The sequence below is a fragment of the Mus caroli genome, unplaced genomic scaffold (assembly GCF_978045245.1).
Source record: "Mus caroli unplaced genomic scaffold, Mus_caroli_1 scaffold_1, whole genome shotgun sequence".
In the NCBI taxonomy this organism is placed as follows: Eukaryota; Metazoa; Chordata; class Mammalia; order Rodentia; family Muridae; genus Mus; species Mus caroli.
Window position 1 is genome coordinate 8578349 of NW_028227256.1, and position 18937 is coordinate 8597285.

General features: G+C 38.8%; 1 protein-coding gene across 8 annotated transcripts in view; it reads left to right on the forward strand.

Annotated features, from left to right (window-relative positions):
* CUNH8orf34 (chromosome unknown C8orf34 homolog) overlaps positions 1-18937 on the forward strand; it is a 538401-nt gene that overhangs the window by 170426 nt on the left and 349038 nt on the right. For all 8 annotated transcript variants that reach the window (XM_021165867.3, XM_021165882.3, XM_021165875.3 and 5 more), the window contains one exon: positions 13977-14149. In XM_021165867.3, coding sequence (XP_021021526.1) covers positions 13977-14149 — 173 coding nt within the window. The remainder of the gene's footprint in view (positions 1-13976; positions 14150-18937) is intronic.

The following is an 18937-nucleotide window of genomic DNA, read 5'->3' on the forward strand; positions in this document are numbered from 1 at the left end:
ATATCAAAGAGAGGTTTAAATTCTCCTGTGCTATGCTTAAGATGAGGTCTTAGTCAATTAACATCTCTTAATAGTTTTTAAAATCATTTAAAGTAAGTAAATTATCTTTCCTTATTTGAATTTTCTCTGCTACAATTTGTTTTGGATATAACTGACGTCCCAAATGTTGAAAAAGATATTGCCTTTGAATCTTTTCTATTCTGGATCAATAACTAATCCTCAAGATTTTAAAGCTTGTTGTATAAGAACAAAGGTTTGTAGTAAATCTCCTTCAGAGGGGTCAGCTAATAAAATATCATTCATATAATGAATAATATATTCAGAAGAATTCAAAGTCCTAACTTCTTGTATTGAAGCAGCAACAAATATTTGGCATAATATAAGGCCATTAGTCATATGTAGAGACAAAACTTCCCAATGATATCACTTCATTTAAAATTACAGGCAGGCACACCTTTTACAATCATCAGGATGCAAAGAAATAGTATAAAAACATTTCTTTTTTAGTTCTATAATAATTTTACATATATTTTTTGGAATGGCAGCTGGAGTAAATAAGCCAGTTGTAGTGCTCCCATAAGTTCCATAGTTTCATTAACTTTTTGCAAATCTTGCAATAATCCCCACTTGCCTAATTTTTTTAAAATTACAAATATAGGTGAATTCCAGGGAGAATTATAAGGTTCAATGTGTCCAGCTTGCAATTGTTCCTACACTAGCTGTTGAGTGGCCAGATTTTTTCTGAAGTTAGAGACCACTTATCCACTCATACAGGAACATCACTTTTCCTAGTAATTTTATCTGCATGAAGTGCAGACTTATCAAATGGTCTCTATTAACAATACCCTAGACCTGTTTTTCCTTTTCTAGGGGTAACTATAAGGGACTCTAATTTTCTCTGATTCTGCTTTCTTAATCCTCGGTTAGGTAAATAAGCACAAACAAACATTTGTTGTGTAGCTTTGTTGTTTGGACTGTATAAAAGGACTTCCATGTCCTTCATAGTATCTCTTGCCCATAAATTAACAGACAAATTAGAAATAATGCAATGTTGAAAATATCCATGGTGGCCTTCCTCATCTTCCCCATGTAAGATATCACTGGTTTGTTTCGTACTCTGACTTTGCCCTATCCCTTGTAATTGAGTAATAGTAGTTGTTTTAGGCCAAGAAGCAGACCAATGAAAAGAAGTGATTATAGATATATCTGCTCCTGTATCCAACAGCCCTCTAATTTTTTTCCACTTATACTTAAAACTAATTCAGGTCTCTCAGCTTTTATTACTTGGACTCAATAAGCATCTGAAGAACCTTTTGCTCTTTGAACATTAGTTTTAACATTTTATTACTTTTTTTGTCATAACCAATGGTACAAGGATTAATTGAGCAATTCTCTGTCCTTGTTGGATGACAGAAATATGGGTAGGTGTGGAAATCGTAATTTTAATTTCCCTAGAATAATCTGCATCTATGAATCCTGGAGCAATCATCAATCCTGCCATAGTGGCACTGCTTCTTCCCAGTGACAATCCTACAGACCCTGATAATAACAGACCAAATATTCTAGTAGGAAGAGCCTGATTCCCCATTTCTGGAATTAATACTCTGTAGATGGAGGAACTGAGGTCCAGTCCTGCACTGCCTGGGGTGGCTCAGAAGAGATCCTGAAAGGGCTGTTTTGCTGAGGAATGAACTGTATTGCCCCATAACATTATTTTGGGACCTGGGGCTGGCCTCCTGTCCTGTTTCCCTGAGGAAGAAGATTTCCTATGTTATCAGTCTAAGACCTGCCCTCACTAGCCCAATGCATTCTTCTCCTGCATCTAGGACAGAGTCCTGATTTTTTCTCATGATTACTTTCCTTAGTTTTATTTGGACAATTCATCATTTGATGTCTTCCCTGTGTACACCCAAAACAACTTCCAGGAGGCCCATTAATCATCCTTTTTCTTTTTCTGGACTGTTGAAACAAAACTTATTGTATAGTTTTTCACTGTAGTGTGGTGGCCATGGCCACATCCTGCACATAAAAGGGACCAATGTCGGAACATAATCTAATATAGTCTGTAATAGTTCCAGTCTTTCTATAAGGTCTTATGGTTGCCTAACAGGCTGTGTTTGCATTCTCATAAGCCAATTGTTTTGCTAAAAGAATTCTAGCATTGGCATCTCCAAACACTCTACCTGCCACTTTCATCAACCTACCAACAAACTCCTGAAAAAGCTCATCAGGTCCCTGCCTTAATTTTGAGATATCTTGAGAAAAATCCCCTTTAGTAGGCAAGGTATTACAGGCCCTGCAAGTAGCAGCACCAAGTTGAGGATAAGTACCAGGATTAAATTGTAACTAATTCTGAATATCCTGATATTGACCTCCTGTTAACATCTTATAAGTAACTAGGTTGTTAGCACCAGCATTTAATTCTGCTGTCTGCTGACATCTTTCACAAAATTTCATTTTACAGAACAGATAATCCTTCCCCTCCCGCAAACATGAATTTCCAATCTGCAAGGCAGACAAACCATATAAAATAGCTATGATGAATGAAAAAGCAGATCCATATTGAAAACAGGCAGTTTTTAATTCCTTTAGCTGTTTAAAAGGAATGATAGTGTGGTATCTAACAGGGTTAGCTGGTTGATCCTGCACTTCAAACACAGGGCATTGCAAAGCATATCCTTGTATAGCTTCTACTTGTTCTATAGCCTGTTTTATTTCTGCCTGAAGATGTGATAACAGAATAACACTAGGATTTAAAGTAGGACATTTCCCTTCATTTCTGTTGTTCTTCAAAGTCACTGGAAGAGGGAAAGTCTTCATTTTTGACTGTACTATTGGGATGTCTTCCTTAGAATCTGAGCCTTTGCTGCTCTTTTGTTCTCTAAGAATCTCATTTTTTTTTTTTTTTTTTTTTTACAAGCTGAGCCAATTATTTTTGTTTCATCTTCTCTGTCTACGGGATGTTCCTTTGCAAAACAAAACAAAACAAAACAAAACAAAACAAAACAAAAACCAAAAACCAAAAAAACCTTAAGAGAATCCTAAAACAGAGTCCAATTTTCGTTATGATACTTAGCAGCCTCTTCCTCCAACTCAATTTTATCTCTGTTATTGAGAGACTCATCACTCTTTCCTGCCTTGTCTGAAATCTCAGAAATAGGAGATGCAGATGGAACAGTTTCATCTTTCCTCTTGCTTTAAATATCTGTGTCTTCCAATATCTTACCTAAATTTAGACATTTATGTCTAGAATCTTAAGTATCTCTAACTAAGCTCCAAAGGCTAAAAGCATCTATGGGAGTTTTTCATGACCATTGTATAGTATTCTTTTATCCTTTCTCCCATGTTTGTAAACTTATTGTACCTTCTTTGGGGAAACAAGAATACATTTCTCCTATAAAAGTCAGAAACTGGATAAGCTGTTTTTGACTTATCTTTGTTCCTCTAGATTTTTGCATATATTTCAGCATATATACAAAAAGCATTCTACCATTACCTTGCCCCATTCTTACAGTGTTTACTTACCACCGGCTTAAATTTTCCTCTGTGAGTCCTATCAATTCCCACAGTATCTGTCACTGTACACCACTTACTGGAGCTCTACCTGAGTAAGCCAGCTCAGTCAGTCAATGGATTCTCCAGGGTGGGAGCAAGGGTTGAAAAGAAAAAAGACAATTACACAACACTGTAAGAGGTGGGTCCTGTTTGTATATCCAGTCTGTTAGTCTATGTCTTTTGGTTGGGGAAATGAGTCTACTCATGTTAAGAGATATTAAGGAATAGTGATTGTTGCTGCCTGTTATTTTTTTGTTGTTAGTGGTGTAATTATGTTTGTGTGGCTATCTTCTATTGGGTTTGTTCAAAGATTAATATCTTGCTCTTTCTAGGGTGTAGTTTTCCTCCTTGTTTTGAAGTTTTCTGTCTATTATCCTTTGTAGGGCTGGATTTATAGAAAGATATTGTGTAAATTTGTGTTTGCCATGAAATTTCTTGGTTTCTCCATCTATGGTAATTGAGAGTTTTAGTGGGAATAGTAGCCTGGACTGGCATTTGTGTTCTCTAAGTGTCAGTATGACAACTGCCCAGCATTGTCTGGCTTTTATAGTCTCTGATGAGAAGTCTGGTATAATTCTGATAGGTCTGCCATTATATGTTACTTAACATTTTTCCCTTGCTGCTTTTAATATTCTTCTTTTATTTGTGCATTTGGTGTTTTGATTATTATATGACAGGAGGAATTCTTTTCTAGGCCAAACTATTTGGAGTTCTGTAGGCTTCTTGTATGTTCATGACCATCTCTTTAGGTTAGGGAAGTTTTCTTCTATAATTTTGTTAAAGATATTTACTGGCCCTTTAATTTGGAAATCTTCACTCTCTACTATACCTATTATCCCTAGGTCTGGTCTTGTCATTGTGTCCTGGATTTCATGGATGTTTTGGGTTAAGAGCTTTTTTTTTTTTTTTAACGTATTTTCCTCAATTACATTTCCAATGCTATCCCAAAAGTCCCCCGTACCCTCCCCCCCCACTTCCCTACCCACCCACTCCCATTTTTTTGACCCTGGCATTCCCCTGTACTGGGGCATATAAAGTTTGTGTGTCCAATGGGCCTCTCTTTCCAGTGATGGCCGACTAGGCCATCTTTTGATACATATGCAGCTAGAGTCAAGAGCTCCGGGGTACTGGTTAGTTCATAATGTTGTTCCACCTATAGGGTTGCAGATCCCTTTAGCTCCTTGGGTACTTTCTCTAACTCCTCCATTGGGAGCCCTGTGATCCATCCAATAGCTGACTGTGAGCATCCACTTCTGTGTTTGCTAGGCCCCCGGCATAGTCTCACAAGAGACAGCTATAACTGGGTTCTTTCAGCAAAATCTTGGTAGTGTATGCAATGGTGTCAGCGTTTGGAAGCTGATTATGGGGTGGATCACTGGATATGGCAGTCTGTAGATGGTCCATCCTTTCATCACAGCTCCAAACTTTGTCTCTGTAACTCCTTCCATGGGTGTTTTGTTCCCAATTCTAAGAAGGGGCACAGTGTCCACACTTTGGTCTTCATTCTTCTTGAGTTTCATGCGTTTAGCAGATTGTAAGAGCTTTTTGAATTTTCCATTTTATTTATCTGTTGTGTCAATGTTGTCTATGGTATCTTCTGCACCCGAGATTCTCTCTTCTATCTCTTTATACTGTTGGTGATGCTTATTGCATCTATGTCTCCTGATCTCTGTCCTATATTTTCTATCTTCAGGGTTGCCTCCATTTGTGATTTCTTTGATGTTTCTATCCCCATTTTTAGATCATGGATGCTTTTGTTTAATTCTGTCACCTGTTTGGCTGTGTTTTCTTGTTCTTCTTTAAGGGATTCTACCTGTTTACCTGTGTTCTCCTGTATTTTTAAACATTAGTTATTTATGTCATTCTTAAAGTCCTCTATCATCATCATAGAAGTGATTTTAAATCTGAATCTTGCTTTTTTCAGTATGATGGGGTATCCAGGACTTGCTGTGGTGGGAAAACTGAGTTCTGATGATGCCAAGTAGCCTTGCTTTCTGTTGCTTATGTTCTTGCACTTGCCTCTCACCATCTGGTTATCTCATGTACTACCTGTTCTTACTGTCTCCAATTGGAGCCTGTACATCCTTTGATCCTGGTTTTGTCAGAACTCCTCAGAGTCCAGCTGTCTGTGTTCCTGTGATACTGGGATCCTGTGATACTGCGACCCTGGATTTGTCAGAGCTCCTGTGAGTCAAGATTCATCTGGGATCCTGAAATCCTCGTGTGACCAAGCTTCTGAGATCCTGTTTTATCAGAGCTCCTGGGAGTCTGGGTGTTGCAGGAATGGGAGGGGAGCCCTGGGTTTGCTCTGGGCACAAGTGCAAGCTGAATGGAACCTGTGCTTCTGGCTCTGTTGGGGTTTGTGTTTTCCTGGTTCCTGTGGTGGTCCCAGTTAGGCTGGGTTTTGGGCAAGATGTTGTGGCCTCAGCTGTGATCTCGAGTATGCCAGAGCTCCAGTGCTCCTGGGTGTGTCTGATCTCTTGGAAGTTGAGCTTCCTCTGTGATCCTATGATCCTGGCTGTTTCACAACATCTAGAAGTTGGGCTTCCTCTGAGTATTTTAAGAGTTAGTGCAGAGCCAGCACACCAGGTACAGATTCAGACCAGAAGGATCCTGTGGGGATCAGTTACTTTGGGTGTTGGGGCCGATGTTCTGGCCTCTCCTGTGACCCTGGTCGAGATTCCTCTGGGTGTTGTGGGACTGGTATGATGAAGCTTCTGAGATCCTGTTGTATCAGAGCTCTTGGGAGTCTGGGTGTTGCAGGAATGGGAGGAGAGCCAGTGTCCAAGGTCTGCCTTTCAGAAGGTTTTTATTAAAGGGTGAATTATAGTCATATTCTTGGTATTTCTTTACTGCCAGGCTTTGTTTTATCTAAAACGACCTATATTTAACATTTGGTGAGAACTATAATTAATCTATGGGCATCTGGATATGCTGGTGGTAATAAATTTGGCAGCACTCAGTGTTTTCTTGAAACTTGCCTTGCAAATTGGCCTGTTATTTACTCAGTTTATCTTCTTGAAAGAACTTGCATGGAATTAAACATAAATTGCTGAGGTTTACAATATTACTCCTAAATACTTCCATACTCACTTATGAAAATATATTAGATACAATTTCTAGCTTACCAAATGACACTTTCACCAAGTATCTGAATACCACTATAGCTCAGTTTCTCAGCCTCTTAAAAATTTCTTACCATTTCCAAAGACTCCACCTGCCACAAAATCCCAATGCCAAGTGAATCTTTTATTTAGTAGTACTGCATCTTAATTGGCTGTAGGTAACAATTTTCAACATGACTTGGTGGTTGAATAACATTGATCTCTCTTGTTTCTTTTGAATTAAGCTAGTTTGAACTGGTTTCTGGTTGGAATTATTCAACAAAGTTTGGTTAAACTTCTTCATGTGTCAGGAGGGATCTCCTGTGTCTGCCAAATTATATAACATGGGTTTTCCTGAGGGGAATCTGAATTGGTCAGGCATCTCCTGAGAACCCTGGAGTATCTGCCATAGGGTTGTCTTTCTCATATAGGGAAGCAAATGGGGTAGAAAAGGTCTCTGTGAGGCTAGGCTTGCTTGTATCTGATATAGACATTTCTGTCCTCATCATTGGTCTAAGTAAGTCATTTGTGGAAGTAAATATACTTTACCCATGTGTGAGTCACTCAAAAGCCACATTATACAAGGCAGGGACATTGAGTGATTAAAGACTGGGGTCATTCAAATTGATCCCCCACACTAGCAACCATTAAACTCTAAGGATGTTGGTTCCTCTGTGGCTCTGGAAGAGCCTATTGCAGATGCTCCACCAGCACCTCCTTTCTATGACTTTTGCATTTAAAAATCATCTTATGCCAGTTCATCCAGTATTGTTGGATATTTGGAAAAGAGAGTTGTTGGAAAACCCAGTCTACATGGATAAATAAAATACAGACATGGGTTTCAACAGCCATAACAGTTTTTCATCTAGGTAGAGTTAGGGCATTTGTTGGTCTAGCAGGACCTATAACAAAATATGCACAAAAAAGCTGGAGATCATCAGAAAAGAAAGTGATACTTTATGGTATGAGATAACTTGAACGAGGCAGTTAAGATGAGTATAATGATCTGGCTTTTGAGCCAGAGTCACAGAGGCAGAGGGCAGAGAGCAGAGGGCAGTAGGCAGAGGGTAGAGGCATGGTTATGAGTTTGAAGCCTGCCTGCTATGCATAACAAATTCCAGGCCAGTCAAGGCATCTGGTGAGATACAGTTTCTGTAGATAGATAGATAGATAGATAGATAGATAGATAGATAGATAGATAGATGGATGGATGGATGGATGGATGGATGGATGGATGGATGGATGGATAGATAGATAGATAGATAGATAGATAGATAGATAGATAGATAGATAGATAGTAGATAAGGAGTAAATAAAAATAAGGAGGTAGTAAAAGTCCGAATCAAAGAAAATGAACAGGGCGAGTGGGCTGGAAGTGACTTAAGGGAAGTTGACACTGAGAAGGTTGCTATTGTACACACACACAAATACTAAGTGTACAGCAGCACACAGTTCAGTCCTTTGCAGAATATCTGTAAGCAAATTTTCTAAGGGATCAGATCTGAGTTTTGAGAATTGATCCCTCTCCCTCATTCATGTTGTGGTGTGTCTTCAGACTTCCCCTTACTCCTACAGTTGCTTTGTCTAAATTGCATTCAGTAAGACAAGGCAAATCTGTACCCTATAAATGTAAATGAATGAAAATCAGAAGGAATGGCATATTTATTTTCAAATAACTTCCCAGAATGAACCATCTCAATGTGGTATAAACCGAAGCCAGCATGGGTTCTAGTTTTCCATTTATAAAAAAGCATATGCAAACAGAGGAGCTAAAGCATAGTAATGAAACTTGACAGCCATAACATTTGAGAAACTATGTTCTGAAACAAATAATAAAAGTGATTTTCCTTTGTATTTTCATATGGCAGCTTAACAGGGTGAAGATAAAACAGGATGTTATATGGTTATTTTGTTTTTTTTTTGTTTGTTTGTTTGTTTGTTTCTTCGGTGAATATAAGGTACAGTTTTAGAGAAAAAAATGTGTATGCAAAAGTAAATCCCATTAACACATATGTGCTTTAGGTTGTGATCAACTCAAACATTTAACGGATATTCTATGAGGACTTATTCCACACTCTATGAGGGCCATTATTCCCCAGTCTCTACCCCATGACACTTCCATCCTTGTTAGTCTCCTACATAAAGAGACTGTATGTGCAGAGACATCATTGAACTTCAAGCTTACTTTTCCCAAAATTATTACTTCCGCTTTCCATGGCTCTCTTTTTCTTGGTTATTCAAAATTCCACCATGGAATAAACTCCACTTCTCACAGCCCAATGATTTGCCTCAGTCCCATGTTTTACTAAGTTAAAACAACAAAAGCAGCTTACATTTCTCATTGTTTTTCTCCAGACCAATGTCCTCTACTGTGCTCACTACTTGTCTTCACATTAATGGTGAGTCAAAAAATCTCTTCTCAAAAGAATCTCTAAATCTCTCTCTCTCTCTCTCTCTCTCTCTCTCTCTCTCTCTCTCTCTCTCTCTCTCTCTCTCTCTCTCTCCCCGCCCCCTCCCATTATCTCAATACCAGTTTTAGTGGATTTTTTAATTGTTATTACAACAGTACAATGACAGCATTAACCCTTTTTATAAGTATGTTGAAGCCACACTAATCCCCACTTTACTATCACCCAATGAGGGAGGAAATCACTCAGACCAATTACAAGATTCTGCTTTCTATTTCATACTAGATTCCTTTCATTTCCTGTTCTAGTCATAACTCAGAAAACAGATGTCAAGACGTTACAGTTCTTGGAATATTTGGACATCCGTTGTTTATTTTGGCTGAAGAATCAGAAGATTTTAGTTGTTGGTCACTTAGCGCCCATTACTTCGGCTTGTAGAATGATGGAGGGCACATAGTAGAGTGAACAATGTCCTTCATGGTGTCTGAGAGAGCAAAGTAAGAGAGAAGACCAAGGCTTCAGTACCTACTTCAAGAGCACTCTGCCATGAACGAAAACCCCTCCAATAGACCCTTCTCTCCAATCACAGGCCAGACACAGTCTCCATCACAGATACTTTTTGGGACATTTAAAATTCCAAGCCTGGCAAGATCCCAACTTGTAAGGACAGTTGAATTGATTGTGGATTAGATGGTGGACAGCATGTTCCTGGAAAGAGTAGGTATGGATGAAACAGCTACTTCCTGGATATGTGTGCTTCTTGCTAATGGGTAAAGCCAAGTACGTCTGTGAGCTATGGGGGCTTTCTGGCTAGGCATGCATTTGCTATTGAATGTAGCTAAGTACAGGATTCTGCATCTTATTTCATAGTCTTACTGGATACCTTTCGTTTCCTCCTGTTCTAATCAGAACTCTGTGGAAATTGGGGAGAGGACAGAGGGCCCTGTGCTTTTATGTTTCTAAACAATTCACATTTACAAATTTATCTTTCTATCTTTAAGTAAAATGTTTATCTTTGAACCTAAAAAAGGTTTCAAAAGATCTTGTGTTATTAGCATACATTTTAATTGGATGTTGTGAGTCATGCCTACAATTCCACTAGGTGGGAGGCAGAGGTAGGTGGATCTCTGTAAGTTCAGTTCAACATGGTCTACATAGTGAGTTTCAGTTCCATGACAACCAGTATTACAAAGGCAGACACACACACATACACCCATATACACACACCTTTGTGTGTGTGTGTGTACATGTGTGTAAATATATTTAATTGTTATTTACTGTGGTATGATTTTGTATATGTAGCAGAAGATGGCCTAGTCGGCCATCACTGGGAAGAGAGGCCCCTTGGTATTGCAAACTTTATATGCCCCAGTACAGGGGAATGCCAGGGACAAAAACCGGGAGTGGGTGGGTAGGGGAGAGCAGGGCGGAGGGAGGGTATAAGGAAATTCCGGGATAGCATTTGAAATGTATGTAAAGAAAATATCTAATAAAAAAAGAATAGTTCACTTTATTAAAACACTTTCAATATATATATATATATACACAGAAATGTTTATTGAGCTTAATCCAATGTAAATAAAATACACAAACAAAAGTCTGTTTCTTCAATCAATTGAATGTGAACAGACTAAGTTCAAGAATTTTCAATGACAAAATGTTTGTTCAAGAAGTAGTATTTGTTTTTTCCATTTTTTCATAGGTCCCAACACAGAAAGGCTTTGTGCATTTAGAGAAGTGCAAGTGGTGGAGTCTTCTTTTGAATCATGTAAAACAGAGGCTCCCCAGCTGCCCTGACCCTGTGTGGAGCTCCCCTGCTGCCCTATGGTCAGCTATTTCTCACTAAATTTCTGTGCCAGCTGGACCTAACCATCGCAAACATTAAGCCACTTATACCCTCTGTGTGTTCCACTTCCCGACAGTGGTGGCAGCCACCACTTCATTTAACTTCTCAGCAAGCAACCAAGGGTTCTTCAGCATCTCTGATGTGCTCAGCATTTGGATCTTGCCAAATCTTAAGTCCTGTTTCATCTTTTCCTTCACAGTCCCTGCAGCCACTTGCTTTTCTTTAGCGTTTTCTTTTTACCAGTTTGTATGCTCCTGTGAGCTGAGAGCAATGAAAATATGTGCCTATTCTGTTTCATTGTGTAAATAAAATTCATTAATAACATTTAATTAAATATCCAGGTTTTCCCTGTAACTCAGAGAAATGTCCTTTAAATATATTCTAAGTGATATTTGGTGTCGTCTTAATTTTTACGTTAGTATCTAAGCTTTTACATGTTGTTTTAAATATTGTGTTTATTAATTCAGATATTTAAATGTCTACATTGTATAGTGCATTACATTTCAATAGTATTTTGTGAATTATAAAGACACAGAACACCAGGACTGAATTTTTGAAGAATTGTTCAAAATTTATCTAATAGTGAAAGTTTTCTGTAAAGGAGCTTTAAGCAGAATGCGTTTCTCAAATCAGGATATTTCAGACATGACTAGACAAGTACGTATTTGTCATGGAATAGGGAAAAGATAAGGGAACGACAAACCAAGATAATTAAATCACCTCTCTCTCCTTTTAGATAAAACCATTATTAAAAGCTGTTTCTTCTTGCTATAGATTTTTCCAGCACAGCAGTCAGCTCTTAGTACACACTGTGCCTTAATAAATAATAGTAAATTGGTCTTGTGCTGGCTCAGAGCTTGGTTGTCCACCTCAAAATTTCTGTGCCACCTTTACCCCAGAATATCTTGTAGGCAGGACAAATTGTAGGTTGAAAGTTTTGTGGCTAGGTTGGTGTCCCAGTTTCTCCAGTGGAAGTCTTGCCTGGTTATAGGGGATGGCAGGTTCAGGCGTCATATCCTCCATTGCTTGGAGTCTTAGCTAGGGTCACCCTCATAGATTCCTGGGAGTTTCTATTGCAACCTCTAACTAGACTGTAGTTGTCTCTCCCAGTACTCTCTTCCTCTGTCTTCCCACACCTGATCCCTCCTGTTCATGTGCCTACCCCCTCACCCAGACCCCTCCTATCAACCTGAAATGTCTATTCTATTACCCTTTCACAGTGGGATTCAGACACCCCTCCTTGTATTTAGCTTCTCTTGATCTGTGGATTGTAGCATGGTTATTCCTTACTTTACAGCTAATATCCACTTAGGCCATGAGAGGGAGCTTACCCCTGAAGTCTGGAGAGCCCGGAACTAGAAGCTGGATAGCCCAGAAACCTAGGATAGACCCAAACACAAAGAGTGTGTTTGTGTGTGTATGTGTGTGTGTTTGCATATATATGTTTTATATGTGTGTGTGTAAGTGAATCAATGAAGTGATTCTTATTTATATTCTGCTGTACTTGTAGTTTGGTGCCTAGCCTAATTTGTCTTTGGAGAGGCTTCATCCAGCAACTGATGGGAGCTGATGCAGAGACCCACTGCCATTTTAGGTCACGTTTAAGGAATCCTACAGAAGAGGTGAAAGAAGGATCTTAGGAGTCAGAGGGGTCAAAGATACCACAAGAAAACCCACAGAATCAGCTAAGCTGGGTTCACGGGGGCTCACAGAGCCTGAACCAAACAACCAGGAAGCTTGCATGGGACTGACTTAGGCCCTCTGCATATATGTTACAGTTGTGTAGGTTGATCTTTTCGTGGGACTCCTAACAGCAGGTACAGGGGCTGTCTCTAACTCTGTTGCCTGCTTTTGGGACCCTTTTCCTCCCACTGGGTCACCTTATCCAGCCTTAAAATGAGAGGAGGTAGGATGGGCAGTGGTGGCCAATGTCTTTAATCCCAGCTTGGGAGGCAGAGGCAGGCAGATTTCTGAGTTTGAGGCCAGCCTGGTCTACAGAGTGATTTACAGGACAGCCAGGGCTACACAGAGAAACCCTGTCTCAAAAACCCAAAACAAACAAACAAACAAGAGGAGGTGCCTAGTCTTCCTGCAACCTGATAGCTGACTGATATCCATAGGAGGCCCGACCTTTTCTGAAGAGAAACAGAGAAGGGTTGAATAGGGGTAGGGGTGGTGGTAGGGAGGAAATCAGGAGGAAGGACTGGGGGGAGAGGAGAGAAGGAAAACTGTGGTCAGGATGTAAAATAAATATATAAATAAATAAAATCGAAAATGATGATGAAAATGTTGATATTTCAGAAATACTAAAAATTTTAATATAATGAAAATATGCTATAAATCTATGTGCACACTTTTAGAAATCTAGTAAATGAATAGATGAGTGAATTATGAATCAAATGATGAAGGTAAGTCTACATGAGACTTCAGACAAAAATTAGATTAAGTACGTAGTTCTTTTTAACCTGACTTTTCTTTTTACTTCAAATATGTCTAGTAATTACAGATATTCAACATTCTCCATCAAGATTTTCTTGAGTCATAGCCCAAGCGATTGCATTGCTTCATTTCAAGTATAAAGAAACCACATGGTTTCAGTTAACCTAATTTACTTGTCGTTGGTTCGACCTATTTCATGTGTATATGGCATCCCTGAAACTACAGAATGCATCACTGTATAAGAAACGCATCCAGTCCACCCTACATCCTCATAGTTGTGTTTTCTAACTGCAGCTCGTTACTTCCAGTGACATTTACTTTCTGCTTTCCAACTGTGGTACGACACCCTTGCACACTGTGCGCCTTGCAGGCTCTCTTTCCTCCATTCAGAATGCCTACCCACTCTTCTGAGAACCCAAATCTAAGATTTCACTCCCAGACATTTAATCCCAGTGGTCTTCAGGAATTAGTCCAAATCAGAGAAGGCAGCACTGAGCAGGAATGGTGAGAAGCAAGGGGATATTTTGGTTCCAGTGAGCCCACACCCTGGAGGTTATTTTCCTGTTACCTGTTAAGGAGTAAGAGTAATCTAAAACAGTGCTTTTTCTCTCTTTGTACCTGCAGGAAACATTGGCTTTCAATTCCTCTCTTCTGAGACCTCGTGTGATTGGGGAGTGGATCGGCAGAGCAGAAAATGATGCTGATCCCCTTGCAGCTGAAATGCTGCAGCCGCCGGTTCCACGGAGTAAGAATGACTCATGGGAAAGTGAAGACAGCAGCTCGAGTCCAGCAGGAAGGTGAGGTGGATCTCCTTCGTGAATCCGTGTGAGTGCTCATTAAACAGGAGAGAGAAAATAGACATAAGGACATGATTTTGTTCTGTCAAAACGAAAATTGTTAGACTTTGCATAAGATTAAAAAGTTAATTAGATTTTCATTGCATAGAATAAGCAGAAGGAAGTAATGGTTTACTCTGTCTAGAGTGAGTAGCGTAAAACTCTGCTTAGAGGGTGAAGATGCTTGTCCCCAGCCTAGTTCAATCTTCCTGGAGACTACATTACAGAAACTAAAACTCCCTCAATTTGTCCTCTGAACTCCATACATATGAAATGAGCATGCAGAATCAAGTGTACCTACACACAAATACACATACTCGAAGTAAAAAAATAAATAGACAAATAAATAGTATTGTAGTAAAAATGTTTTAAAATGTTATTTAGATTTGTTCTTGACGTCTTCTCCCTCCCAAAAGCAGTTCTAGGACTTTGTACATATACTAGGCAAGCACGTTCCTCTGAGAATCCCAGCTGGATGTGTGCTTTGATTTTTCCTCCTTATTTAAGTAAGTTCCATTTCTTTGTTACTAACACCAAAAGGAGAAATAAATTCGAGGTTCTAAGCTCTAAGTAAAGACCAGTTGTAAAGCCATTCAGGGAGTTAAGAGTCGAGTGGGGAGACTAGAAGGTACTAGGAAGAGGAACCATCAGGGGGAGGGGAACTCTTCCGTGGGTAAGAATTAGGGGCAGCTGTAGTTAAAGTGGGCTATAGAGGAAAGCCTTTGTTATAGTCATTTAAGCTTGTGGTTGAATATAACTATTGTGCTTTCTTAGCTTTAGTTGTTTAATGTATAAACTATAATGTTTGTAGGACGGTAAAAGTACATATGTCTTAGCTAGTGTTCCACTGCTGTGAATGGACACCATTACCATGGCAACCTTTAGCAGAAAGCATTTGATTCTGCAGCACTCAGCCAGTGGGCTTTCACCATCTGAAAGCACATATTCCCCATGGTCTGAGGAGCTGAGACACCGCTCAGTAGCAAAATTACAGTTATAAAGTAACAACCAAAATAAATTTATGGCTGGGGCTTCCTAAGACCATCAGAAATATGTGCTTTACAATGACACAGGTTGAGACCTACTGATTTAATTAATGTCTTGCTTACAGTTTCAGAGGGTCAGTCCATGATCATCATGGTGAGGATCATGGTTGCAGGTAGCCAGGCAGGCTTGGTGCTGGAGCAGTAACTCAAAGCTTACACCATGATCTGCAAGCAACAGGCAGGGAGAGCCAAACTGGACCAGGCATGGACTTTTGAATCCTCAAAGCCCACCCTCAGTAACGCACCTCCAACAAGGACATACCTCCTAATCCTCCCAAAAAAGTCCACCAATTGGGAAGCAAACACTCAAATCTATGAGCTTATGGGACTTCCTCTTCAAAGTGCCACTCCACATAACTTTTATTTTATTCAGACTACATTTCCCAGAATGGTGGCAGGAGATCTGTCATAAGTAACTATGTACTGAGGTGGAGCAACATTGAGATGTGAGATCATGTTTACTAGATAAAGCATATTTACCACTACCATTTAGGGGTCTGACCACCACCAGAAGTACAACCTAAAACAAAAAGGGTCAGTCAAGGAAGCCAGGTGAAAATCATTATAGGGTGCAAGAATTATGAAACACAAATTCATTTAAATATTCATGAATGAAAAGTTAACAGGTCCATAGGTTGCTGTTAGCTTGTCCCTACCAAAGGCTTTTACTCTGTATAACATAGCCACAGGAACTTCATAATTTCTATGTTAAATTTTCTGTCAACCAATAAGTATTTTTTTCTCAAGGAGAGAAAATTGTGTTTTCTACAATGTAAGAGCGTTCAAGGTTCTTCGACTCTCTCCTGCCACTTGGCTCAAGGGAAAGAAGTTCAGAATACTCACTAATGTGTTTCAGGTTTGGAGAAAATTGATTCCATTTCCACACGAAATAACTTTAAATTATTTAAATAGTTAAAGTGCCCCGAAAGGAGAAGCAGACCATGTCTAAAAGTCGATTTCTCTTCTGGGAAATGCCAGATCAATTTCACCTGTCAATGGGGGTAATTTTGTTCCTAATGCTAGACTCACGAAACTCAATAGACTTTTATACATTTTCATTGGTAGATCTTTAATTCTTAAATGTAAAATAGAGGAATGTCAACTTCTATCTTGCTTTAATTTATTTATAATAAATCCAGAGCTGTTTATTGCAAATGTTAGTGCCTCTATTTTCTTCCTTGCTTCAGTGAGCTCTTATTACCCTGAGATTTTCAAGCCTAGTTGTAGCTCTTTCTCAGTTGATAAAAACATTTCTCAAATATTTGTTCTTCTGTCCTGAAAAGCCATCTTAGCTTCACTTCACTTTGTATCTAAAATATGAGCTGAGATGTCACTTGTGGATTGAAAAGGTGACGATGTCTTGACTAAATCCTAGTTACTGTATTCCTGTATTCTGCAGTGGCTTACACAGAAACTAAGGGGAGTAAGAAATGCTGGAGAGGAAGTCTTAAAGTCTCTAGTGCACAAGTGTAGAATTTGCCTTTGTCATTAAATAGTAATAATACATGTTATAATTTATCAATGGTAAGCATTGAGATTCTAATCATAATGTTATTCTGAACTACTGAAAGCAAAGTTAATTTTCAAGCTTTACTTCAGCCATTTTTTTTCCTTACCAAGGCTGGCACATAGCTATTTTCAATAAGTATCTGTTATGTGAGTGTAGGAGATTTGAGTTATCACTATGCCCATGCTAAATAATTCACAAGAAAAATCTTTTGAGTCTATTTTTATTTTGGGGGCCATTTCTCTAACCTGGCCTTTCCTAGTAGAAAACAAAGTAAGTCATATGTAAGTGGCTGTTATTGCAATACTAAGCACATAGACAGCTCTTTTTTTTTTTAATGCAACGTTACATATTTGTTTTTAAAATATGTAACGTTCACCAAGAGACTAGAGAATTTAATTGTAAACCAATTCTTAGCAGTCTTATGGACAGAAACTTACCCAAAATATTTTCTTGGAGCTTTTATTATAAACAACATTTTGTACGTTAAGTTTTTTCTTTATGCACCTCAAATACATTATAAAAAAATCAACAACTTATGCCATGTATGACTGCCAATTAAAATGCTAACTGCTGGTTCAAGTTAAGGTACTTGAAAGAACGGCACAGGTAAAGCAATGCATAACACTGAGACTCCAGTGTTAAGATCATGGATCTTAATTGTCCTTGGGTGAATCTCAAGACAACTGTGGCCCTTTTGATGTTACATTCAAATTGGTATACGAATATGATGAAAGATATTTTTCTGACTCTTCTTTCCTGGATTCTCAAATTAGTAATTAAGAGAGTTCATGGAAGAAGGAAAGCATCAGAACAGCTATAGAGGGAAAAAAGATGGGGGAGGGGAGAGAGGGTAGGGAGAAAAAGGACGAGGGGCTGGAGATAAGGGAGAGAAGGAGAGTGAGAAGGGAAGAAGACAGGGAAAAAGAGGGGGATAAAACAGAAAGGGTGAGGGGAGAGAAAGGAGGAAGGGAAGGCAGGGAGAGAAGAGAGAGAAGGAGAAGGGAGGTGTGTTACGGAAAGAGTGAAGACTTTTCATGTGTGTTCTTAGCTTCCTAATTTTGTCTTGCCTGGCTTGTTATTGGAAAAGCATATGCACCCGCTGCACATTTAGTTACTCTAAGCACATATTTATCATATAAGCGTAAACAGAAATCAAGTCTAATAAGCCTATATAACTTTATTCTAAGCCATCCTAATTAGACTTTGTAATAGATGTGTAACAAATTTCTTAAAATTACTTGATAGCTCTTAATGTAGAATTAGCTTGAAAACATAATCAGTTCTTTTAAAACTGAACCATCTAATTGAAACAAGAATAAAATCCATAAGTATTGTAGGGCCAGTAAACTGGTTTTCTAAAATGAGAATTGTTTGTAAAATGTAAATATTCAATAAAATTAATCGTAATCTTACAACTTAGAAATACACTTTAAATTGAAGCTAAATTCTCTTTCTATTAAGTTTTCTTTTCATCAATGTTCAGACTGACTTTGACGTTCAATGCACAAAACCTGGAACTGTTTCCTTCCATAGAAAAACAGTCATCTCTGCTCTTCAAGGGAGAGCCATGCATTCAAGTCATACTGTGTGCTTCTATTGGAAGTATATCAGGATAGACAGTAAGAAAATAGATTGAAGTAGGGATAACTCGTATTCAAATTTCAGAAAACAAAGACTGTCAAGTTTAAGCTCTTCTGGACATGAAAAATCCATAATGCATGTGGCAGAGATAACACCAAAATTCAGAGTTTAAGGAGATAAAAATGTTTGGGCAGAGATGATGGATGGAGCAGTGGGTAAAGGCAGTTACTGCCAAGTCTGAAGAGCTGAATTTCACAGAAGATTATTAGATCCTTAGATGCTGTGTGCTTTGTCAGTATTAGATGCTGTGTGCTTTGTCAGTATTAGATGCTGTGTGCTTTGTCAGTATTAACCTGATCTATTCTTGTGAAACTATAATTATTATCCCTATCTTCATCTCTACTTCAGGAAGAGGTAATCAAGTCCCATAGTGGTTTTATCCTCTCCCATACTGCACAGCTGGGGAGCAACTGTCCCAGCCTGTCTTGAGCCAAATTTTTGTCCTCTTCAATGTCTTGATGTTCATCCATTTTTTTAGAAAGGACTTCTAGAAAGCCCACAAACCCTAAGAGTTTTAGCTTCAGATCTGAAAAAGAAGAGAATCCAGCCCAC